The sequence below is a fragment of the Buceros rhinoceros genome, unplaced genomic scaffold, assembly GCF_000710305.1.
Source record: "Buceros rhinoceros silvestris isolate BGI_N320 unplaced genomic scaffold, ASM71030v1 scaffold16008, whole genome shotgun sequence".
Lineage (NCBI taxonomy): Eukaryota > Metazoa > Chordata > Aves > Bucerotiformes > Bucerotidae > Buceros > Buceros rhinoceros.
The window spans coordinates 13721-29773 of NW_010427607.1; the positions used below are offsets into that span (position 1 = coordinate 13721).

The 16053-nt window shown below is 39.2% G+C and overlaps 1 protein-coding gene across 1 annotated transcript in view; it reads right to left on the reverse strand.

Moving 5' to 3' along the window:
- The window catches only part of LOC104498571 (NADP-dependent malic enzyme), a gene marked incomplete at its 5' end in the record, with an annotated part of 26690 nt that overhangs the window by 9617 nt on the left and 1020 nt on the right, over nucleotides 1-16053 (reverse strand). The window contains 3 exons of the mRNA XM_010141970.1: nucleotides 901-1043; nucleotides 4060-4165; nucleotides 15246-15359. Coding sequence (XP_010140272.1) covers nucleotides 901-1043; nucleotides 4060-4165; nucleotides 15246-15359 — 363 coding nt within the window. The remainder of the gene's footprint in view (nucleotides 1-900; nucleotides 1044-4059; nucleotides 4166-15245; nucleotides 15360-16053) is intronic.

Genomic DNA, 16053 nt, shown 5'->3' on the forward strand with positions numbered 1-16053 from the left:
TCTTCCGAAGAATATTCTGTTTGCTTTGGTGTCACGCAGTATTATCATGGCCAGCTTATTATACGTTTTGGTGACAGATTAAATACTTCAGTGCATCTTTTGCTCTGCCTACCAGACGTCATTACCCACAATAACCAACCCTTCATGTAGGCCACTTCCCTGACTCTTTCATTGCGCTGCGATTGTGAGCTGTGCCGTGGGCAATGGGCATGGTAGATTTGTCTTTTAAACACTGCGAAACTGTCATTCAAACTGCCCTGTATTTGATGAGAAATCCAAACACAATCCACTATGAAAGACATACAGTCAATGAATCACACATTTCAAATTCTAGGCTGAAGTACAGGACAAGATGCTTATTAGCATTTCTATAATACAGTAATAAATGAGCAAGTATGGTTCTCGTAATTTTCATCTGTTTCCATAATAGAAATCTTTGTAAAAGGAGTCAATTACCCCGGTTCTTAATGAAGAATTATTTTAAAGATTCTATTTCCTTTATTAAAGTATTTTCTTACCCTACAGAGTATTTATAAACTCTCAAATTAAAAGCATGCCACCGTGTGTATATATTACACAAAGTGGGACAGTTCAAAAACAGGCATAAGGCTTTAATGATTGATGGGTTATGATATACTTCAGTTAAAATAAAGACCACGAGTTGTGCCTGACACCAATAAAAGCTATTAACTGTTTTTATGAGGGAGTAAGCATGGATTAACTTCACTGAAATTGTTGTGATAAAGTCTGAAAAACCTGTTACTTAATTTAACTCATTTTAGCTACACACAGACTCATGCTTGGTATTTGTTATTCCACCCTCTGTCTTCTCCCATTTTAAATTTGATTTCAGATTTACTTTTCACTATGTACACCAGAGAGATGCTAATCTTCGGTTACCTCTGTATATTTGTAGCACTGCTCAGCGGTGCATTCTGCTTTGCTGGTAGGATTGCTGAGAGCAAAAATAATAGGACGTTTGTTTAAAGCAGCCATATCCTGAAGAATCTGTTTTGTAAAAGCACCGCCGATTGCAGCAACTCCTAAAGAACAAAACCACACACACAACGAGGAGACAAACACAATCGGTTCAAGGTAAGACATGCACATCAATTTTAAAAGATCAGAGCTACTTTTAGCGCATACCTCCCCCTTTAAAATGGAGCACAACCTTTTTCCTTACATGGTTAAAGTAAAGTTTTGTGTAAAAGATTTTGCAACAGCAAAACTTCAGTATTATCCCTAATGCAAGGCAGAACCTATTCACCCCTGTACAGTTTGGTGAATTTCTCACTTCACTTTTCTCAAGCCCTTTATATAAAATAGAAATGTATCAGCTAACTTGCAGCTAAGTCCAATAAGGAGGAGGAAGTTACACCTCTGTCCCCTAAGGTCTCAGCAACAGTCTGGATAGTTTCTCCCAAATCCAGTGTGTCAGATTTCAATTTTTTTCTGACATATCAAATAAAGTCTCTGCCTTCTACAGCTGATCATTCTGTCATCTCCAACCTCAGCTGATGAATAATCCCTATTTTTGAATCTAAGGCTTCTCTGACAGCAAGAATTGTTTTGAATACATCCCTTTCCATTCCACCAGAAATGTTTTTCTATTCCTCGTAGCGTACTCACAATGAAAGAGGGGGGTGTGTCATGTTTTTGAGGTGCTGATACACCTGTATTTCTGCCTAATCTACAAGAGTTGGGAATCCAAGGATCAGGTCCTTGCTCTCCACACCTTCAGTGTGAACCAACAGTCCTTGGAGTAAACCTAAAGATCTTTATGCCCACAAAGGCCCCCGTCACTCGGCTTGCAGAGAAGGTAGCCAACTTCTTGCTTAGAACCCCCAGTGCCTGGCTCACTGCTCTAGTTTCTACACAGCATCTGAGTTTCAACAGCAGGAAAAAAGCTATTGTTCCCCCTCTTGGAGGAGTAGGAGCGGATTCAAGCCCAGGCCAGGAGAGGGTGTCTCTTGGGTCAGTACTCTAACCTCTCATCACTCATGTGCAAATGAGCATCCCAACATTGCCCGCTCAACAGCTTGGTGTCTGCCTGAGGAGAGCACAAGGTACTGGGATCAAGCTGAAAGGGTACCTCACCTTGCAGAGCTGGCTTCGTCATACATACTCCAGGATTAACATTTCTTAAAGGTGTCTCATTTTCTGACCTTCTACACAAAGCACGGTATCATCTTACAGAGACATCGTCAAGCACAGCCTATGCTCGCAATAGGAAGAGGTGGGTGCCCCACTGAAATTCCTTAAACTGTTTTAAATTGAGCTTTCCCAAGAGGTTTTCTGAAAATCCAGGCACTGTATGACAGACTCCTTAGGTGCTTGTTTAGGTTCTTAACTTGGACCAAATCATGTCTAAGACTCATTTGGTTTTGCATCCGGCCAAATCTCCTTTATTCCCATCCCCTGATGAGAATAAGAGGGAAGACAAAAGAGTCAATTCCTCTATTAGTGGCTTCTCTCAAAGTTTAAACATCTCTTGCTCACATACTACTATTTTTTCCAGGTCTGAGCTCTCTGTACTTCATCTTCTATAAATGCACAAGGATGCTTAAACGCAAAAGCTCTGCTAGACCAGCTGGGCCACTGTATGCCTGATGAACAGTCACAGCAGTCATGATTTTGACCTACTTGTATGCGAGCCTGTTACACACCTCCTAAGTTCCTGGTTAAGTCTGCAGTTGCCAGTTGTTTAATGTCTTCTAAAACTGCTTCTGGACAGCCAGTAGTAAGAATGATAATTATCTTCAGATTAAAACAAAACACTCTGAACAATCTCACTGACTATTTAGTTTTTTGGGTTTTATTTTAAAATTGCAATTTCTTATACTTGGTCATGTACACTAAGGCTTTTTCTTGAGCCATTGCAGGTGATGAAATGTATAGAAGGATTCGCTGAGACAGTTAAGTAAAACATTTGGAGGAGGACTATCAACATATTCCACCATGACTCCTGCTGCTCAGGGGAGCATAGTGAATGACTAGTCATCCTGAAACTGAAAATAACTGAAAAAACCCCAATATTAATTTTCTTTGCTGTTTCTATGGGAAGAGCCTTCATTATGCGATACGGACAGGTGAAAGTGACCTCGAGGGAAAGCGCTGCATAGATTTCTACATAAAAATGACACAGAGTAAACACCCGTATTTCAGGATGGCAAACATTCCCTAAGCATCCAGACACCGTTACCTAGATCAATATCACAGGTCATTCAGATGTTCTTCAGTTCCACTAGGTTTTTTAGCCTTGTATTTTACTAAATAAATTCTCTAGACTACTTGGTCTCTGTCTTGCAGTCATCTTTATGCAGGATAGAAAAAGATATGCTTTATTTACCTCATTCATACTCATTGTCAAAAGCAGATTTTACTGGACAAGGACCACGTGGTCTAGGCACAGTTGGAAAGGTAGCTCTTAAAGTGCAGGATAATTTTCACTGTGACGTTTGGGATTTTCCAGCATCTGGTGAATGATTTTTACTAGCCAAATATATGAATTTTTGAGTCTTTTCAAATCACTGAAATACAATAACCAAACTGCAGACAGCAGACCAATCCTTTACGGAGATACCAAATTTTGCAGCTTTTATAGAAGAAAAAGCCTTTGTAAAAGTCATGCTGTCTGCACAAAGGGCTGGCGGCTACGGATCTAAAACCGAGGGAAGATTCAGCTACAGCTACGTGCTTCTATTTGCATGACTTTACACTGGCTTAGTTCAATTTTCTCAAGTCTAAGTTCGAGGTTATTTGTATTACACCATCCACATTAATTCGGAATTTAGGAAGGTGATAGGGTTCTCCGTTAGATGTTTAAACCAGTTTGGATTATTCCCCCTGTGAAATGGATGGCTTGTAGTGAAAGTGCTGTTACATGCTTGGATAGTTACTGTTTGTTCTGTTGCTTAATAGAGTCCATTACGCACCCAGTGTTTTCTGACAACACACAAAGGTAAACTCTGTTCGGAGGAATGTGATCTTGTCTTCAGACAAAGCCACATCCCCTTTTTTCCCAACAAAAAATAAGGTCATTGCTTTAAAATAAATTACCTATTAGCACGGTTGGTTTTACATCTCTAACAATGTCTTCTAGATTTTTCATTTCACCATGTTCATGGGCAAAACGCTGTTTTTCAGATGTTAATGAAGCACGCCCCTGAGTAAGGAACAAAAAAAAGATATTTATTATATGTTTAATGAAACCTAATATCCTGGGATAATCAGTTTACAAAGTGTCTCGTTTAACATGTCCTATTTTCATTTCTACTTCTGCATCTATCACCAAATACCATATTAGACAAAGTCACATTGTGTACAGCTAACATGCAAAGGATAATTTAGGACCAATCTACTTCTCTAAGCAGTAGGTAAATTAAATTTTTTAATTTTAAATTCATAATAGCTGTAGAACACCACTGTACTAACAATTATAAGAAAGCATCATTAATTTCTTCTTTGAAGCATTCTTAAAGCTTTACCTGTTAACTTTTGGTCAAATGCTTAAAGTTACTAATGATAAAGCATAAACATATTTATCCAGCAAACAGTACAGATGTGCTAGGGTGGGGAGGATTCATAACTTTGCAAAAAAAAATAGTTTTTCTCCTAGATTTTTCATCTTTGCTCCTGTCTGAAAGTATAGAGACTATATGGGGAGAGCATACAGAATGTAGGGGAGCCTGTATTTTGCTCCACATTATTCATATTTAAGTCATTCATTCTTAAGGATGGAATAAAAATAATTCTAACCTGATGTCTGGCACACTGTTTTTGCATTAAGAAAATCGGCTCAGCTGTGAAACAACTTCTGCCCTGATCTATACCAGCAATTTCCACCAATCGATGCCCAAAAAGGTTTCCAAACGGAATATGATAGATGCAGGAAAAGGGGCTATAGACTATCACTGACATCGACTGGGCTGCAAACAGGATTTGAGCTCAGTGTGAGTAACGTGGAGTGCAGGGCAAAAAGGGGCCAGAATCTCTGAGGATTATATTAGCCGTCTAAGTATGTGGACCTCCAGCTGTACACAGGCATCTGAAAGTTTTAGCAGGAGAGTTTAAAATGCACGTCCCTCCACCCCTCGTTTTATTCTTGTGTCTGCAGAAAACATCACTGCAAAGGCACTTTCCAAACACAAATCTAGAAGAAGGTGCCAGCCCCTCAAACATCTTACAATTTCTGACAGCAAGCAGCAGATTATACAGATATATAGGGAAGTACACAAGGAAAGTGGAATGCTAAACACAACCTTGACCAAATAGCCAGAACAGATATATATCATCTCTCCAGCCACATCTGTTCCAACTGATAAGATTAAAGTTTCCTTAATCCTAGCAAGTTAATTAAGACTATACTGAAGTAGTGGAACAGAATTCATTCCACGATTCCACCAAAGTCTATGAATTTGTCAATTTTGGCTCAGTTTAGGGCTGCATATAGTATCAGATTCAAGCCAGGGTTAGTTTTTTTAATGGCATTTTTACTTAATTTTAACAAAACCCAAGAAATCTGATGCTACATTTCAGACCATGATTCTGTAATGTGGCAACATGTGGCTGTGTCAGTCCCATCATCCAAACTCCTCTGCTGGTCCTCGGGCGGCCACCGCAGGAGCTGGTAGACAGGAGAGAAGGCCGTTTTTCACTCCCAGCTGCAAAAAAAGCGCTTCCATCCCAAGGGCACTATGGGAAGCTGTGGAAGGCTGTTCTGTGGTCAGGGCTGGCTGAGCTGGTCTGCCTCACAGGACACCAGCTTCTTTTGGCTCACCCATGATTACAAGGAATTTCCAGAGATTTCTCCTCTTCTACAGATTTTTTTTTTTTTTTTACATAACCAAAATACGAGTTTTTAAATTGAGAGGGTTATGTTTGGATGTGCTTATACAGTTCTTCAGTGTTCCCCTAGAGCAATTAGCACGGAAATCCTGCGATATGGGCACCTGGCTTCCTTTGCGGGCAAAATGTGAAGTTCTCAGCCTTGAGAGAATACCATGTTCCACTGCCAATACACATTTTGAAGTCTGCTATTTCCCAGCACCCCAGAAGATGTCTCCACAGTCTACACACACAGTTTAGATGCATCTCAGTTTAAAGCAGGAATTTTCCATAATGTTTTCAATGAAAAATACGAAGTTTTCAGTCGCTAAAGAAAAACACACATTTATGACCTCCAGGACAAAAGTTTGTTGCTATGCATAACTTAAAATGCTATAATAAAAGTCACTTTTCATTCTAAATCATCTGGTTGGTTGACATTGAAATGCTCGATGGAACCTGACTTGGAGGCAGGTTTCCTGGGAAGTGGGAACGAGTGCCATGGGTGACGATCCAGTCCCACACTGCTTCTTCTGTTCATTCCTGAATAGCTTATTAGGCTGTTAGGGAGGAAGCAGTTTTCAATCTGGTCTTAAAATCCAACCGCCAGGAGATTATCCTGGGCTACCAAGAAAAAAGAAATCATTGCTAAGAGCTATGACCAGCTCATTCTTCAGGTTGCAGCAAGCTGGTAGCTCTGAGCGTGTCAAGGATCTGCAGATCTGGGCAGATCTCTCAGGAAAGGTGACCTCCAATTTTTCCCACAGTGTGTAACAGCTAAGAGGCCAGGTTTGCACCTTAGCAGAGAAAAATGTTGATATTATTTAATTTTAATTTTTAATCAAAACAAATAACCAAAACCCTGCATGGAATAGAGTTACTTCTTTACAGAGTTTTACACTTCTTTGGCTTTTGAGTAGGTACTTCAACATTTTAAAACTAAGATAACGGCAGAGCTGTTAAAACACTTATTGACGCAACACCAAGGATTTGAAGCCCCATTTCCTACTGACATTGATGATCATCTCTCATTTAATTAGCTACGAAGGAGTACTTCCGAGTAAGCTGGATGTGATCCACCGCAACCCTTCCTGGACCCCCAGCTAGTGAGACTAGTGCTAATCAGATGGGTCATCTTAGGGCAGCAGTGAATCTGACCTATCTTAATTTCTATTTGGCCTTAATTTCACACAGGGCATTCTCCCATTCTAAAAAAAAACACCCCAAAAGCCAAACCCCAAGCCAAAACCAAATCCAAAACAATTTAAAATTTATTTCTTTATTCAGCTTTGGTCTGAATTAGCTTGTTCTCATTAGTCAGAATGAATCATGTCTCCAAGTAAATATTTTTATAGTATATTAACTAAGAATGATGTATTAAATTCTGTGGCTTAGCAAAAATAACAACAGCTATGTACATAGAGATTTTTGCATGGAAAATGCTTATAAAAGACACTCTATGTTTGGGGATGGGGGGTGTAATATAGATTTTTAAATCATCAGAAATGTATTTTAATGGTTAATGCAGTGATCCTGAGGGAGCTACATAACACTGCCCTAAAAACTGTGTCCGAGATTTCAAGACCAGCCAGGTTGATGTGGTAACAAAACTCCAATAATGCAGAGGACAGTGCTTTAGACAGTATTTTTTTGTCCCCGAATTCTTAAGCTCTGCTCTCCACATAGCAGAGAGGCGGCAGCACGAGCATGGTTAGCTTTTCTCCATGCCCTGCCAACCAACAGGGCAAGCAATGACTTGCAGGGAGGAAGAAACAATTCAGTTTTGTGCATGCTTAACCTCAAACTAAGGGGTTGCCAGTCCATTTAGTTCAAGCTTCCAGACATCCGCCCCTGAATGCCTATAGCCAGAATAAGAAATCACAATTTTTGTCGGTCAGCAGAGAAGCAGATGGAGCCAAAATGGAGGAGTCTCAATTCTGGATTTGTGTGGTTTTTCTGTCTTGTCTCTCTCCTGACACTGGAGAGATGCAAAACAGATGAACCTGTCAGTGCAGAGCTGCTCTGACTAAAAGATCTTCCAGAAGCGCAGAGCCCATCTTCTGACGTTTCCATTTCCAGCTCTGGCTTAGCTAGCTCTTGCACTCCGGCTGTCTGCTGCTAGGAAATGAGCTGTAGAGGATCAACACAAGGCAGCATAAATCAGAAACTGCTCTGGTCTTCATGCATCTCCATAATCCTAAGATGCTCACATGGCATGCAGCTCAGTGATATTTCCCTTCTTCTAAAAGGAAAAATTTTAAATGTTCCATACTAAGGAAGAATTTGAATGAGCTCTGGGGCTCCGTGTATAAAGCTCTGAGTCTTTTAAGTAGAAACGTCACATTCAGTCACATTCATATTTGTCTTCCAAGTCCACTGTCTTGCTCTTTTAGCATTATTAAAAATTCATTTGTTCAACGGAAAGGGCTCAGGAAAACCAGCAATCTAAAGACTTTCAGTACAGGAGTCCTCCAGTCTCACTGTTTCACTGGAGGACCCCAGTACTTGCCTCGCAGGGCAGGAATTTTTCCAGGAGTTCCTACCAAATGATGTTACTGCACTGTTGTTCAAATAGCAGTATGATGATTCATCTAGTTTGCTAGGGAAAAAAAAAGATCCCAGACAAACTACATACTAAAGTACCAGAAAGACAACCAAAGCATCTTTAATGCATACTCAGGCTGCTTGAATAAACTATACAACACGCCTTCACTAGAATGCTGAAGATGAAGAATATTAAAAACACTCAAAAATGTTAATAAACCTTAAGCCCAAGGACTCAGTGAAAATGTCAGAAATTACTTTCCAGGACAAAAGTAACGTCTCTGTCACAGTATCACTTTGTACCAAGAAACCTACGTGGTAACAAAGCAACCTGAAAACACGTGTGTTGCTGTATTAGAAGTCACCGTGTTATCTCAGATGGAAACTAATATGAGCTAAATTCTTTATTAGCAAATGACTTACAATGTGGACTATGTTAAGTCAGCTGATGAAGTACAGAGATAAAGAAACAATAGCAGCATTCTCTGATGGTGACACTATGTATGAAAGATCTTGGCAATCCTAAAATGTCTATAGTCCCTAACGGATGAGGCTCATTTGTGTTACATATTATTGTTACAAATAGTAAAATATAAGTCACTTGGACACCAGAACCTTTAAATTCAGGAGCAAAAGGAAGTAACAGGACTCAGTAGTTAATAGTTTTATGAAAAACTGCTTGTATTTTGGATTAGAACTGAAACCAGTTCTTAGTTTTAAGGAGGGTTCTTAAGTTTTTAGGCTGACCAGCAGCACAAGATGCAAAGGAGATAGTGGGATCAGACTTCATGCAAATGCCATCACAGTTGCCATACAAAGTTGCTCCTATCATCATATTGTAGAACCAAATTGAGGCTCAGATAACAAACAAAAATGACCCATCAATAAAACCCTGAGAAAATTCATAGAAAACAGCTGTAAAAACACAAGCCCAGACTGCACAGCAGACATCTATGTGGGATATTACAGAACAGGAGGCAAATCTTACAAATACCACCAATATGAAGCCTAATGCCACGACCTGTTTGAGCTGGTCCTGCCGGGACTGCCCCACAAACCACGGCTGAAGAGCAGAGCAGCTTGTGTCAGTGAGGTGAGAAAGGCAGGGCTGGAAGCTGTCCAACATTTCCTCTTCTCATCGGCTGCAAGGCAGCTGAGAATAAGCCAGAGCACCCTGATGACTGCACTGTCCCACATTAGAGGCAGTGCTGGCACTCATCCCGTCTCCCAGCCAGGGAGGCACGAATCTATTTATACAAACAATTGCCTCCATTTGACTGTGTCAACTGTGGCTTATTTAAACAAGAGAACAGAGATCAGTACACAGATAAATTAATAAATTCATCTGAGGTTTTTAAATACTGAAGACATGAGAACTGTTGACCAAAAAGCAAAGCAATTAGTAGAGTATTTCCAACTGCAAATATTTTGGTTTTGCATGCATTTTTCCTGTAAGTTTGGTATTGCAGAGTTAAGAGCAAAACAAACAAAAAAGCAGTTGTTAAAGCAGCATGGAATAAGGGGGAAAAAAAGGATGTGGTTAAGAGTCATGGGAGATGATGAAGAAACATCTCCCTATTGGGAAATGATCTCTACGTGGCTTATCTCTTTCATTTTAAGTAAATCCGTGGTCTAGGTAGTGACTGTAGACAGCACTGAGACACCTCTCTGGGGAGCTCCCCAGAAAGCGGAGGGACAGGAGAGGCACAGAGACTGTGCTAGGAGGGGACAAGCCAGGCCACCCTTCCTAGCCAGAACTCCAGGAGAGTATCGGTTATGAGTCACAAACTGCAATTAAAAAAAAAAAGAAACCCATACAAAACAAAACAAAAAATCCAAGGCAACTTGGATGCAATTAATAAACAGTTTGTTGCCAACTGTGTGAAAAACCACAACATTTTGAAGATACAATGTCATGACAGTTGGCAGTAAAATATAAGATTTAGTTAAGAAATGGAATTCTGGTGTTGACTTTAAATCACATTGTTGAGAAGATAAGGGCTGTTTACTGAAGTCCTGTAAAATTTATAAAATACTCCTTGCATGTAAATAAGCACACATGGTTAACAGGCAGGACAAAATTTATAATGACAATCATTTGAAGAAGATAAGATCTGAGCAGCAGAGCAAGTCAGGACTGCACAGAACAGAAACTAAATGGAGCAAAACAATCATTCATTTCAATAAAAGAGTGCGAGCAAAAGAAATCATAAACCATCCCAATTAGGTCACCATCTCATCAGTACGTCTAATGTACATGGTGTCAATGAGGAAACATTTACTTGCTAAAATTTAACACCCACACTTTTGCTGGTGCCTCTTTTAGAGAAGGTAACGTGGGTATTCCTTGAGCACACCCCATCAATCACCCTTTTGCCTTGTCCTCACTTGTTTTCATATATTACTGTCTGAGTATGAGTAATGCCATGAGTGTTCAAAGACAAATTAATGTGTTTCCTTTCTGCAAAGCTTATACTTCGCATAGAACAAGATAAATGCAAGATAAAAGTGCACAGATTAATTCTCCCGACATCAGAATAACTGACAAAGAAAATATGGATTGCTTCCTTGGGATAGCACGTGAGTAAAATAAGGCAGAAACTGCTTTAAATGATTGTGATGCCTTGGAGATAAGACATTGCACCTTTGCAAATCAGTTTTTTGGCTCTCAAAGTCCTAGCCAGTTGCAGTCAACCATAAATGAACTGATCTAGGACAAAATAGTTAGCATAACTGACTGTTGATAAAAAAAAAGCTAAAAATAAAAATTAGTGAAAGAGGCAGACATAATACTAAGTTTTATATAAAAGTTAACATTAAAAGTCTTCTCAAATTAGTATTTAGAATGAAATCCACTATTTTTAAAAAAGTGATTATTGCTAAAACAAGAAAATTCAGTAACGATCAGACAGTTCAATAAGTTCTAAAGCCTTTTCCATATGTTATATGAGCTCTGCTGACTGTAATGGGAGTGACCACAGCTGTATGACACTGAAGTTCTGGCATCCGTCCCAACTGTCCCCCTTTCTCTACCATCGTTCGCTAAGCGAGGATTGAATTATGTACGTATCCAGCTGTGACCAAACCATGAATTTTAATCAGGGTCGTATCCACTGCCAGTTCATTGGTTGTGAGGATCTTTTCCAAATAAGATTGCCAGGCGTATTCAAATGGGGAAAGGAGGAGGGAAAATGAAAGCATTTTAGAGGATAATCTGCAGGATTACCTGAGTATCTCCATTCTAATTAATTAGGACCACAGATACTGGGTTCTATTTCAGTCCTCCTCTTAGAAAGACTGAGATTCTGAGGCCTTCAACTATCAGACCTCAACTGATGTTCTTGTGCTTGCCATTCAGTTTGGGCTTCACTCAGTTGATCCGAAACCTTAGAGGGGGATAAGATCACACGTCTAATAGACATTTAAATTAGAAGTCACTCGGTTAGACACAAGTATTACTGTGCTGAACTAGAAAGCATAGAGTTCAAAACTGTCAAAAGCAACATTGCTCCATGCTGACATACTCTTTAAAGTTAAGGATGACATTCATCCCTATGTGAGGGAACTTCATTTGCTTTGAGCAACCTGGTCTAGTGGAAGGTGCCCCTGTTCATGGCAGGATATGTGGTATCTGTTTCAAAAAATCATATGTTCGAGTGGCAAAATACTGAAGATACTATGATCTACAAACTTTCTTCATCCACCAGTGAAATCATACTGAACAAATTAAAAAATAACTCCCAACCACCCAGAACTGATATAAGCAACATCATAAGGTCTGCAGAATGAAGTAGAGAACACAACTATAGACAGTATAACAAACGCAGCCTTCCTCATCAGCTCTTTCACCACAACATAGCAGAAATGTTTGTCATCAAACTTAGTTTAATGATAAAAGATGGTTCCCAAGGCGGGGGAAGAATATTAACAGGAAAATGAAAATACAGCTGCACTTGAGCTAAAATTAAAAAGCCACATAGGAAAAATCAGACACAAAAGCCCGATAAGTGACTTCATGGCAGCTCTTAGGGGTGGGTGAAGAAGAAAAAAGGTGGAAACTGTTTGCAGTCAGGTCAACAAAAATTCCAAGGTTATTTTTCTTTAGTTTGCACTGATTGAAATACTACAGAAAGTACATGAAAGGAGGAAAAAAAGTCTAAATCTATAAATGTGCATTGCAAAATTAATGATCAAAGGACAGCATAGAATAAAAATTATGTAAAAACTAGGTGGACAAAGTAATTGCTGAGTCTTCTGAGATTCTGTTATTTTGCATACTGCTAAAGCAACAGATCAGAATATTTCTAAGGCTGAAAAGGTCTCCCTGCTTCAAGTAAAACTCTTTTGATCAAGCAGTTTTTGGTAAGGCAAATTTTAAACATCTCCTTGGTAAGAAATACAAGTCAGTTTAGTTCATGCAAAAATTGGTTAACTGGTGCTCTATGTTGCGGCTTGGAAAAATCTTGTCTTTGCAATAATGAGAAGGTTTCCTACACAGAATCCCTCCCACTGTACAGTTTTTCACAAATCTTCCTCATTTTACTTCTCTTATCTCATTTCTAAGATTTTGGAAAGTCCTTCAAGACTTGCAGCACTTTTCTGCAATCAGCTAAAGCCCAAACAATTTCCCAAGCGGATGTAAAGTACAGCATTTTCTCTCAAGCTAGAAAAAGGAACCAGGAATAGCTTAATTATTTAATTGCTGTATATGACTTCCCAGCAGTTAAATCACAAGCTTTAAAGTGCTTATGTTGTATTTTCTTTCATTTTTTTCGGGGGGGTGGAGGGGTGGGCAGAATGTTCTTGGGTTTTTACTTTTTAGGGGCAACATTTGGCTGCACAATAAAGCCAACAAAACTTGCTGAGCCCTGGACCAAACGTGGGTTTCCTTATGCCCAGCTCAGGCCTCACACTGAACTATCTCCAGCTTCTAGGTCCAGTAGGTTCTGCACTCCAACACACTGCAGCAGTAAGTACCCTCCCATTCTGAAGCCCCCCCAGGACAGCCAGAGGGAAGATTGATGCTCCCAGGTCTTCCAGTAACACCAGCTACAACCTGAAATATGCACCGTCGGCTCCCGCTGCTTGCATCAACATCTGGCCACAAATTCAGCCCTAATCTGTCTCAGACAGCTGTTATGTCTGGCTATCACAAACAGTTCACAAATATACTCTGGGCAGGACATGAAATTCAGTGGACTGCTTTTTGGACAAAACCCAAATTAAAGCCCCAGCAAGAAGAATAAGCAGAGGAAAGGAACGTCAAGGCTGTGTGAGATGCTGATTGGTTTTGGCACAGCTTGAGAGCGCTGAAACTAGAAGGTGGTGAGGGAAGAATACAGTCACCGAGTCACTAAAAATCTAGAAACTGTGAAAGGAATTAGTCACTGCGTACCAAGAGCAACAACTTGGCTTCTTGGCGAACAAATTAGCAGTGAGAAGTGTAAAAGAAGCAGGAAGAAGAAATGAGCAAGAGAGAAGAAAGGCTGGTTAACCACCTTGGCTGGACAGACGCAGCGAGACCAGTTTTATTGCTTCAGGACTGTGAAGTTCCTAGACTTCTGTCCCTGCCAGTTTGTTTCCTTAACACCCCCAGGAGGTGATTTTTAGTCATTTGCATGATTTGATAATCCCAGTCTCTGTGGTGGAGGAAATTGTGCAACACGCCATTCTTGGACAACCTCAAGGTTTCAACAGCCACGGAAGACACACAGGCCTTCAGTCATCTGTGTTTGGACACAAAAGCACTTTAAGATTACTAGATGAAAACTGAAAGGATTAAAAATACTAATTAAAACAAATATAAAACACCAGAAAAAAAAAAAAATCTGTGTTAGTAGCAAATACTACCATTCTTCTATACCTGATCAGGCTACTTTTGTGCTTTCTGCCAAGGGATGGATGTCCAAGATGACTTTAATAACACTATCCCATCTCGATGTCTATGATCCTGCTATTTTCTCTTTTAACAGTATGAGCGAAAGGTGCCGTGACACTGTTCAATGAACTGACACAGATACTGACTGCTCCTGATGCAAAGACGTGTGAAGTACAAAAGTTCTTAAATATTAGACAGCTAAAGAATGCTGCGCAACAGTGCGGTACTAACAAAGATGACTCTAAACACTGCTAACCGAGAGGCAAGGTGAAAAAGCAAAGCCAACTGATCCATTTAAGTAGATCACAAACTATTAAATACATAACCACCTTCTAAAACATACCAGTTTCTTTATTCTGGCACATGGAATTCATATGTTTCTTTATTTTGGCAGATGGAAGGAATGAGGTAAGGGTGACTGATGAAGTCTCTCAGCAGCTTCAAATTCTGACCAGTGTTGATAGCACTGCAGACCACAACATCTGCAACACAAGCCGTACCACTGTGCAGAGAAGCTGTTTGATGCAATGTATCTCTGTTCTTGCGGGAGGATGACGTGCTTGCAATACCAGGAGAACATTCTCCTTGAACATATTCTTGTTCCTTTTAAAAAATCCTTGAATGCTATTAGTGTATCCATGCATCTTTGTGCAAGAGTGTGCCAACAAATAATAGGCACGTTAACATGGGAATTATTAAACCCGCAAGTTGAACATTTCTTTCCTTACACGTTTTTAATGAACTGTTGAAAATTCTCTTCATTATGTGCTCATCCCTAATAAAAATAAAGGAGGAATTCCAAGCAAAATCTCATACCCTCCTGAAGTAACATAGGAGTCTGACATCCATTCAATTTTCTTGTCTTTAAAAAATACAGGTCGCTGTCTCAAGAAAAATAAATTGTTGTAGTTGCTTTCACAAAGAATACGTTCTTGCCTTTATCTGCAGACTGCAAATACCTATCATGGTATTTAAAGGAATGAGAAAATTGTATTACCTTTACGATTAATCCCTTTGAATCAACCATCCATATCCTTTTGATAGCTGCATCTTTAGACACCCCTTCTTTTTCCATAGCCATAACAATAAGGTTCGCTATCCCTAGTGCAGCCTGAAGGAGAAAGAAGAAAAGAAGTATACGAAACTAGAAATTAAAGAAATCTCCTGCTCACTTGTTTCCTCTACCCACTATTTTAGATAAGTTTCTTGATTTTATTTAAAAATAAAACTGGATCATCTTTTCATAAATTAAACACTAATGAACTGTTGCTACCATTTGATAATTAGGGACCATAATGTAGATAAATAGTATGGAGAAATCTTAAATCCTATAGATAAATCATAGTATAGATAAATCTTAAGATAGCATTTACAGTGTGGTGAGCATAATAACTGTTTAAACTCTAATGAAAAATGCTAAAACTAACTCTTATTCCACATTATCATCTCGGAATACATTAAATATTTTTCCTTCTTTGCAATTTTATTTTGTTCATTAGATTTTTTTTTTTGTAATGTAAACCAAAGAAAACCATGTTCTGCATGCCAGACAGTAAAATGCAGTCTTAAAAGATTTTTCTCTTATCTTTTTTTTAAAACGTCCATCAAGAAGGTACATCTCCTTTTACCTACTATTCATTAGTAACTCTAGACTTGGCTGGGCTCCCAGTGAAAGCAGGGGTGAGAAAAATGCATTTATCAATATCTTGCTGAAATGTATGATTCTACTGGATTTTCATTCAACAGATCAAACGTCATACAGGTAGAGATTGAAAACCAGGCAAAAAAAAAAAAAAAAAAAAAAA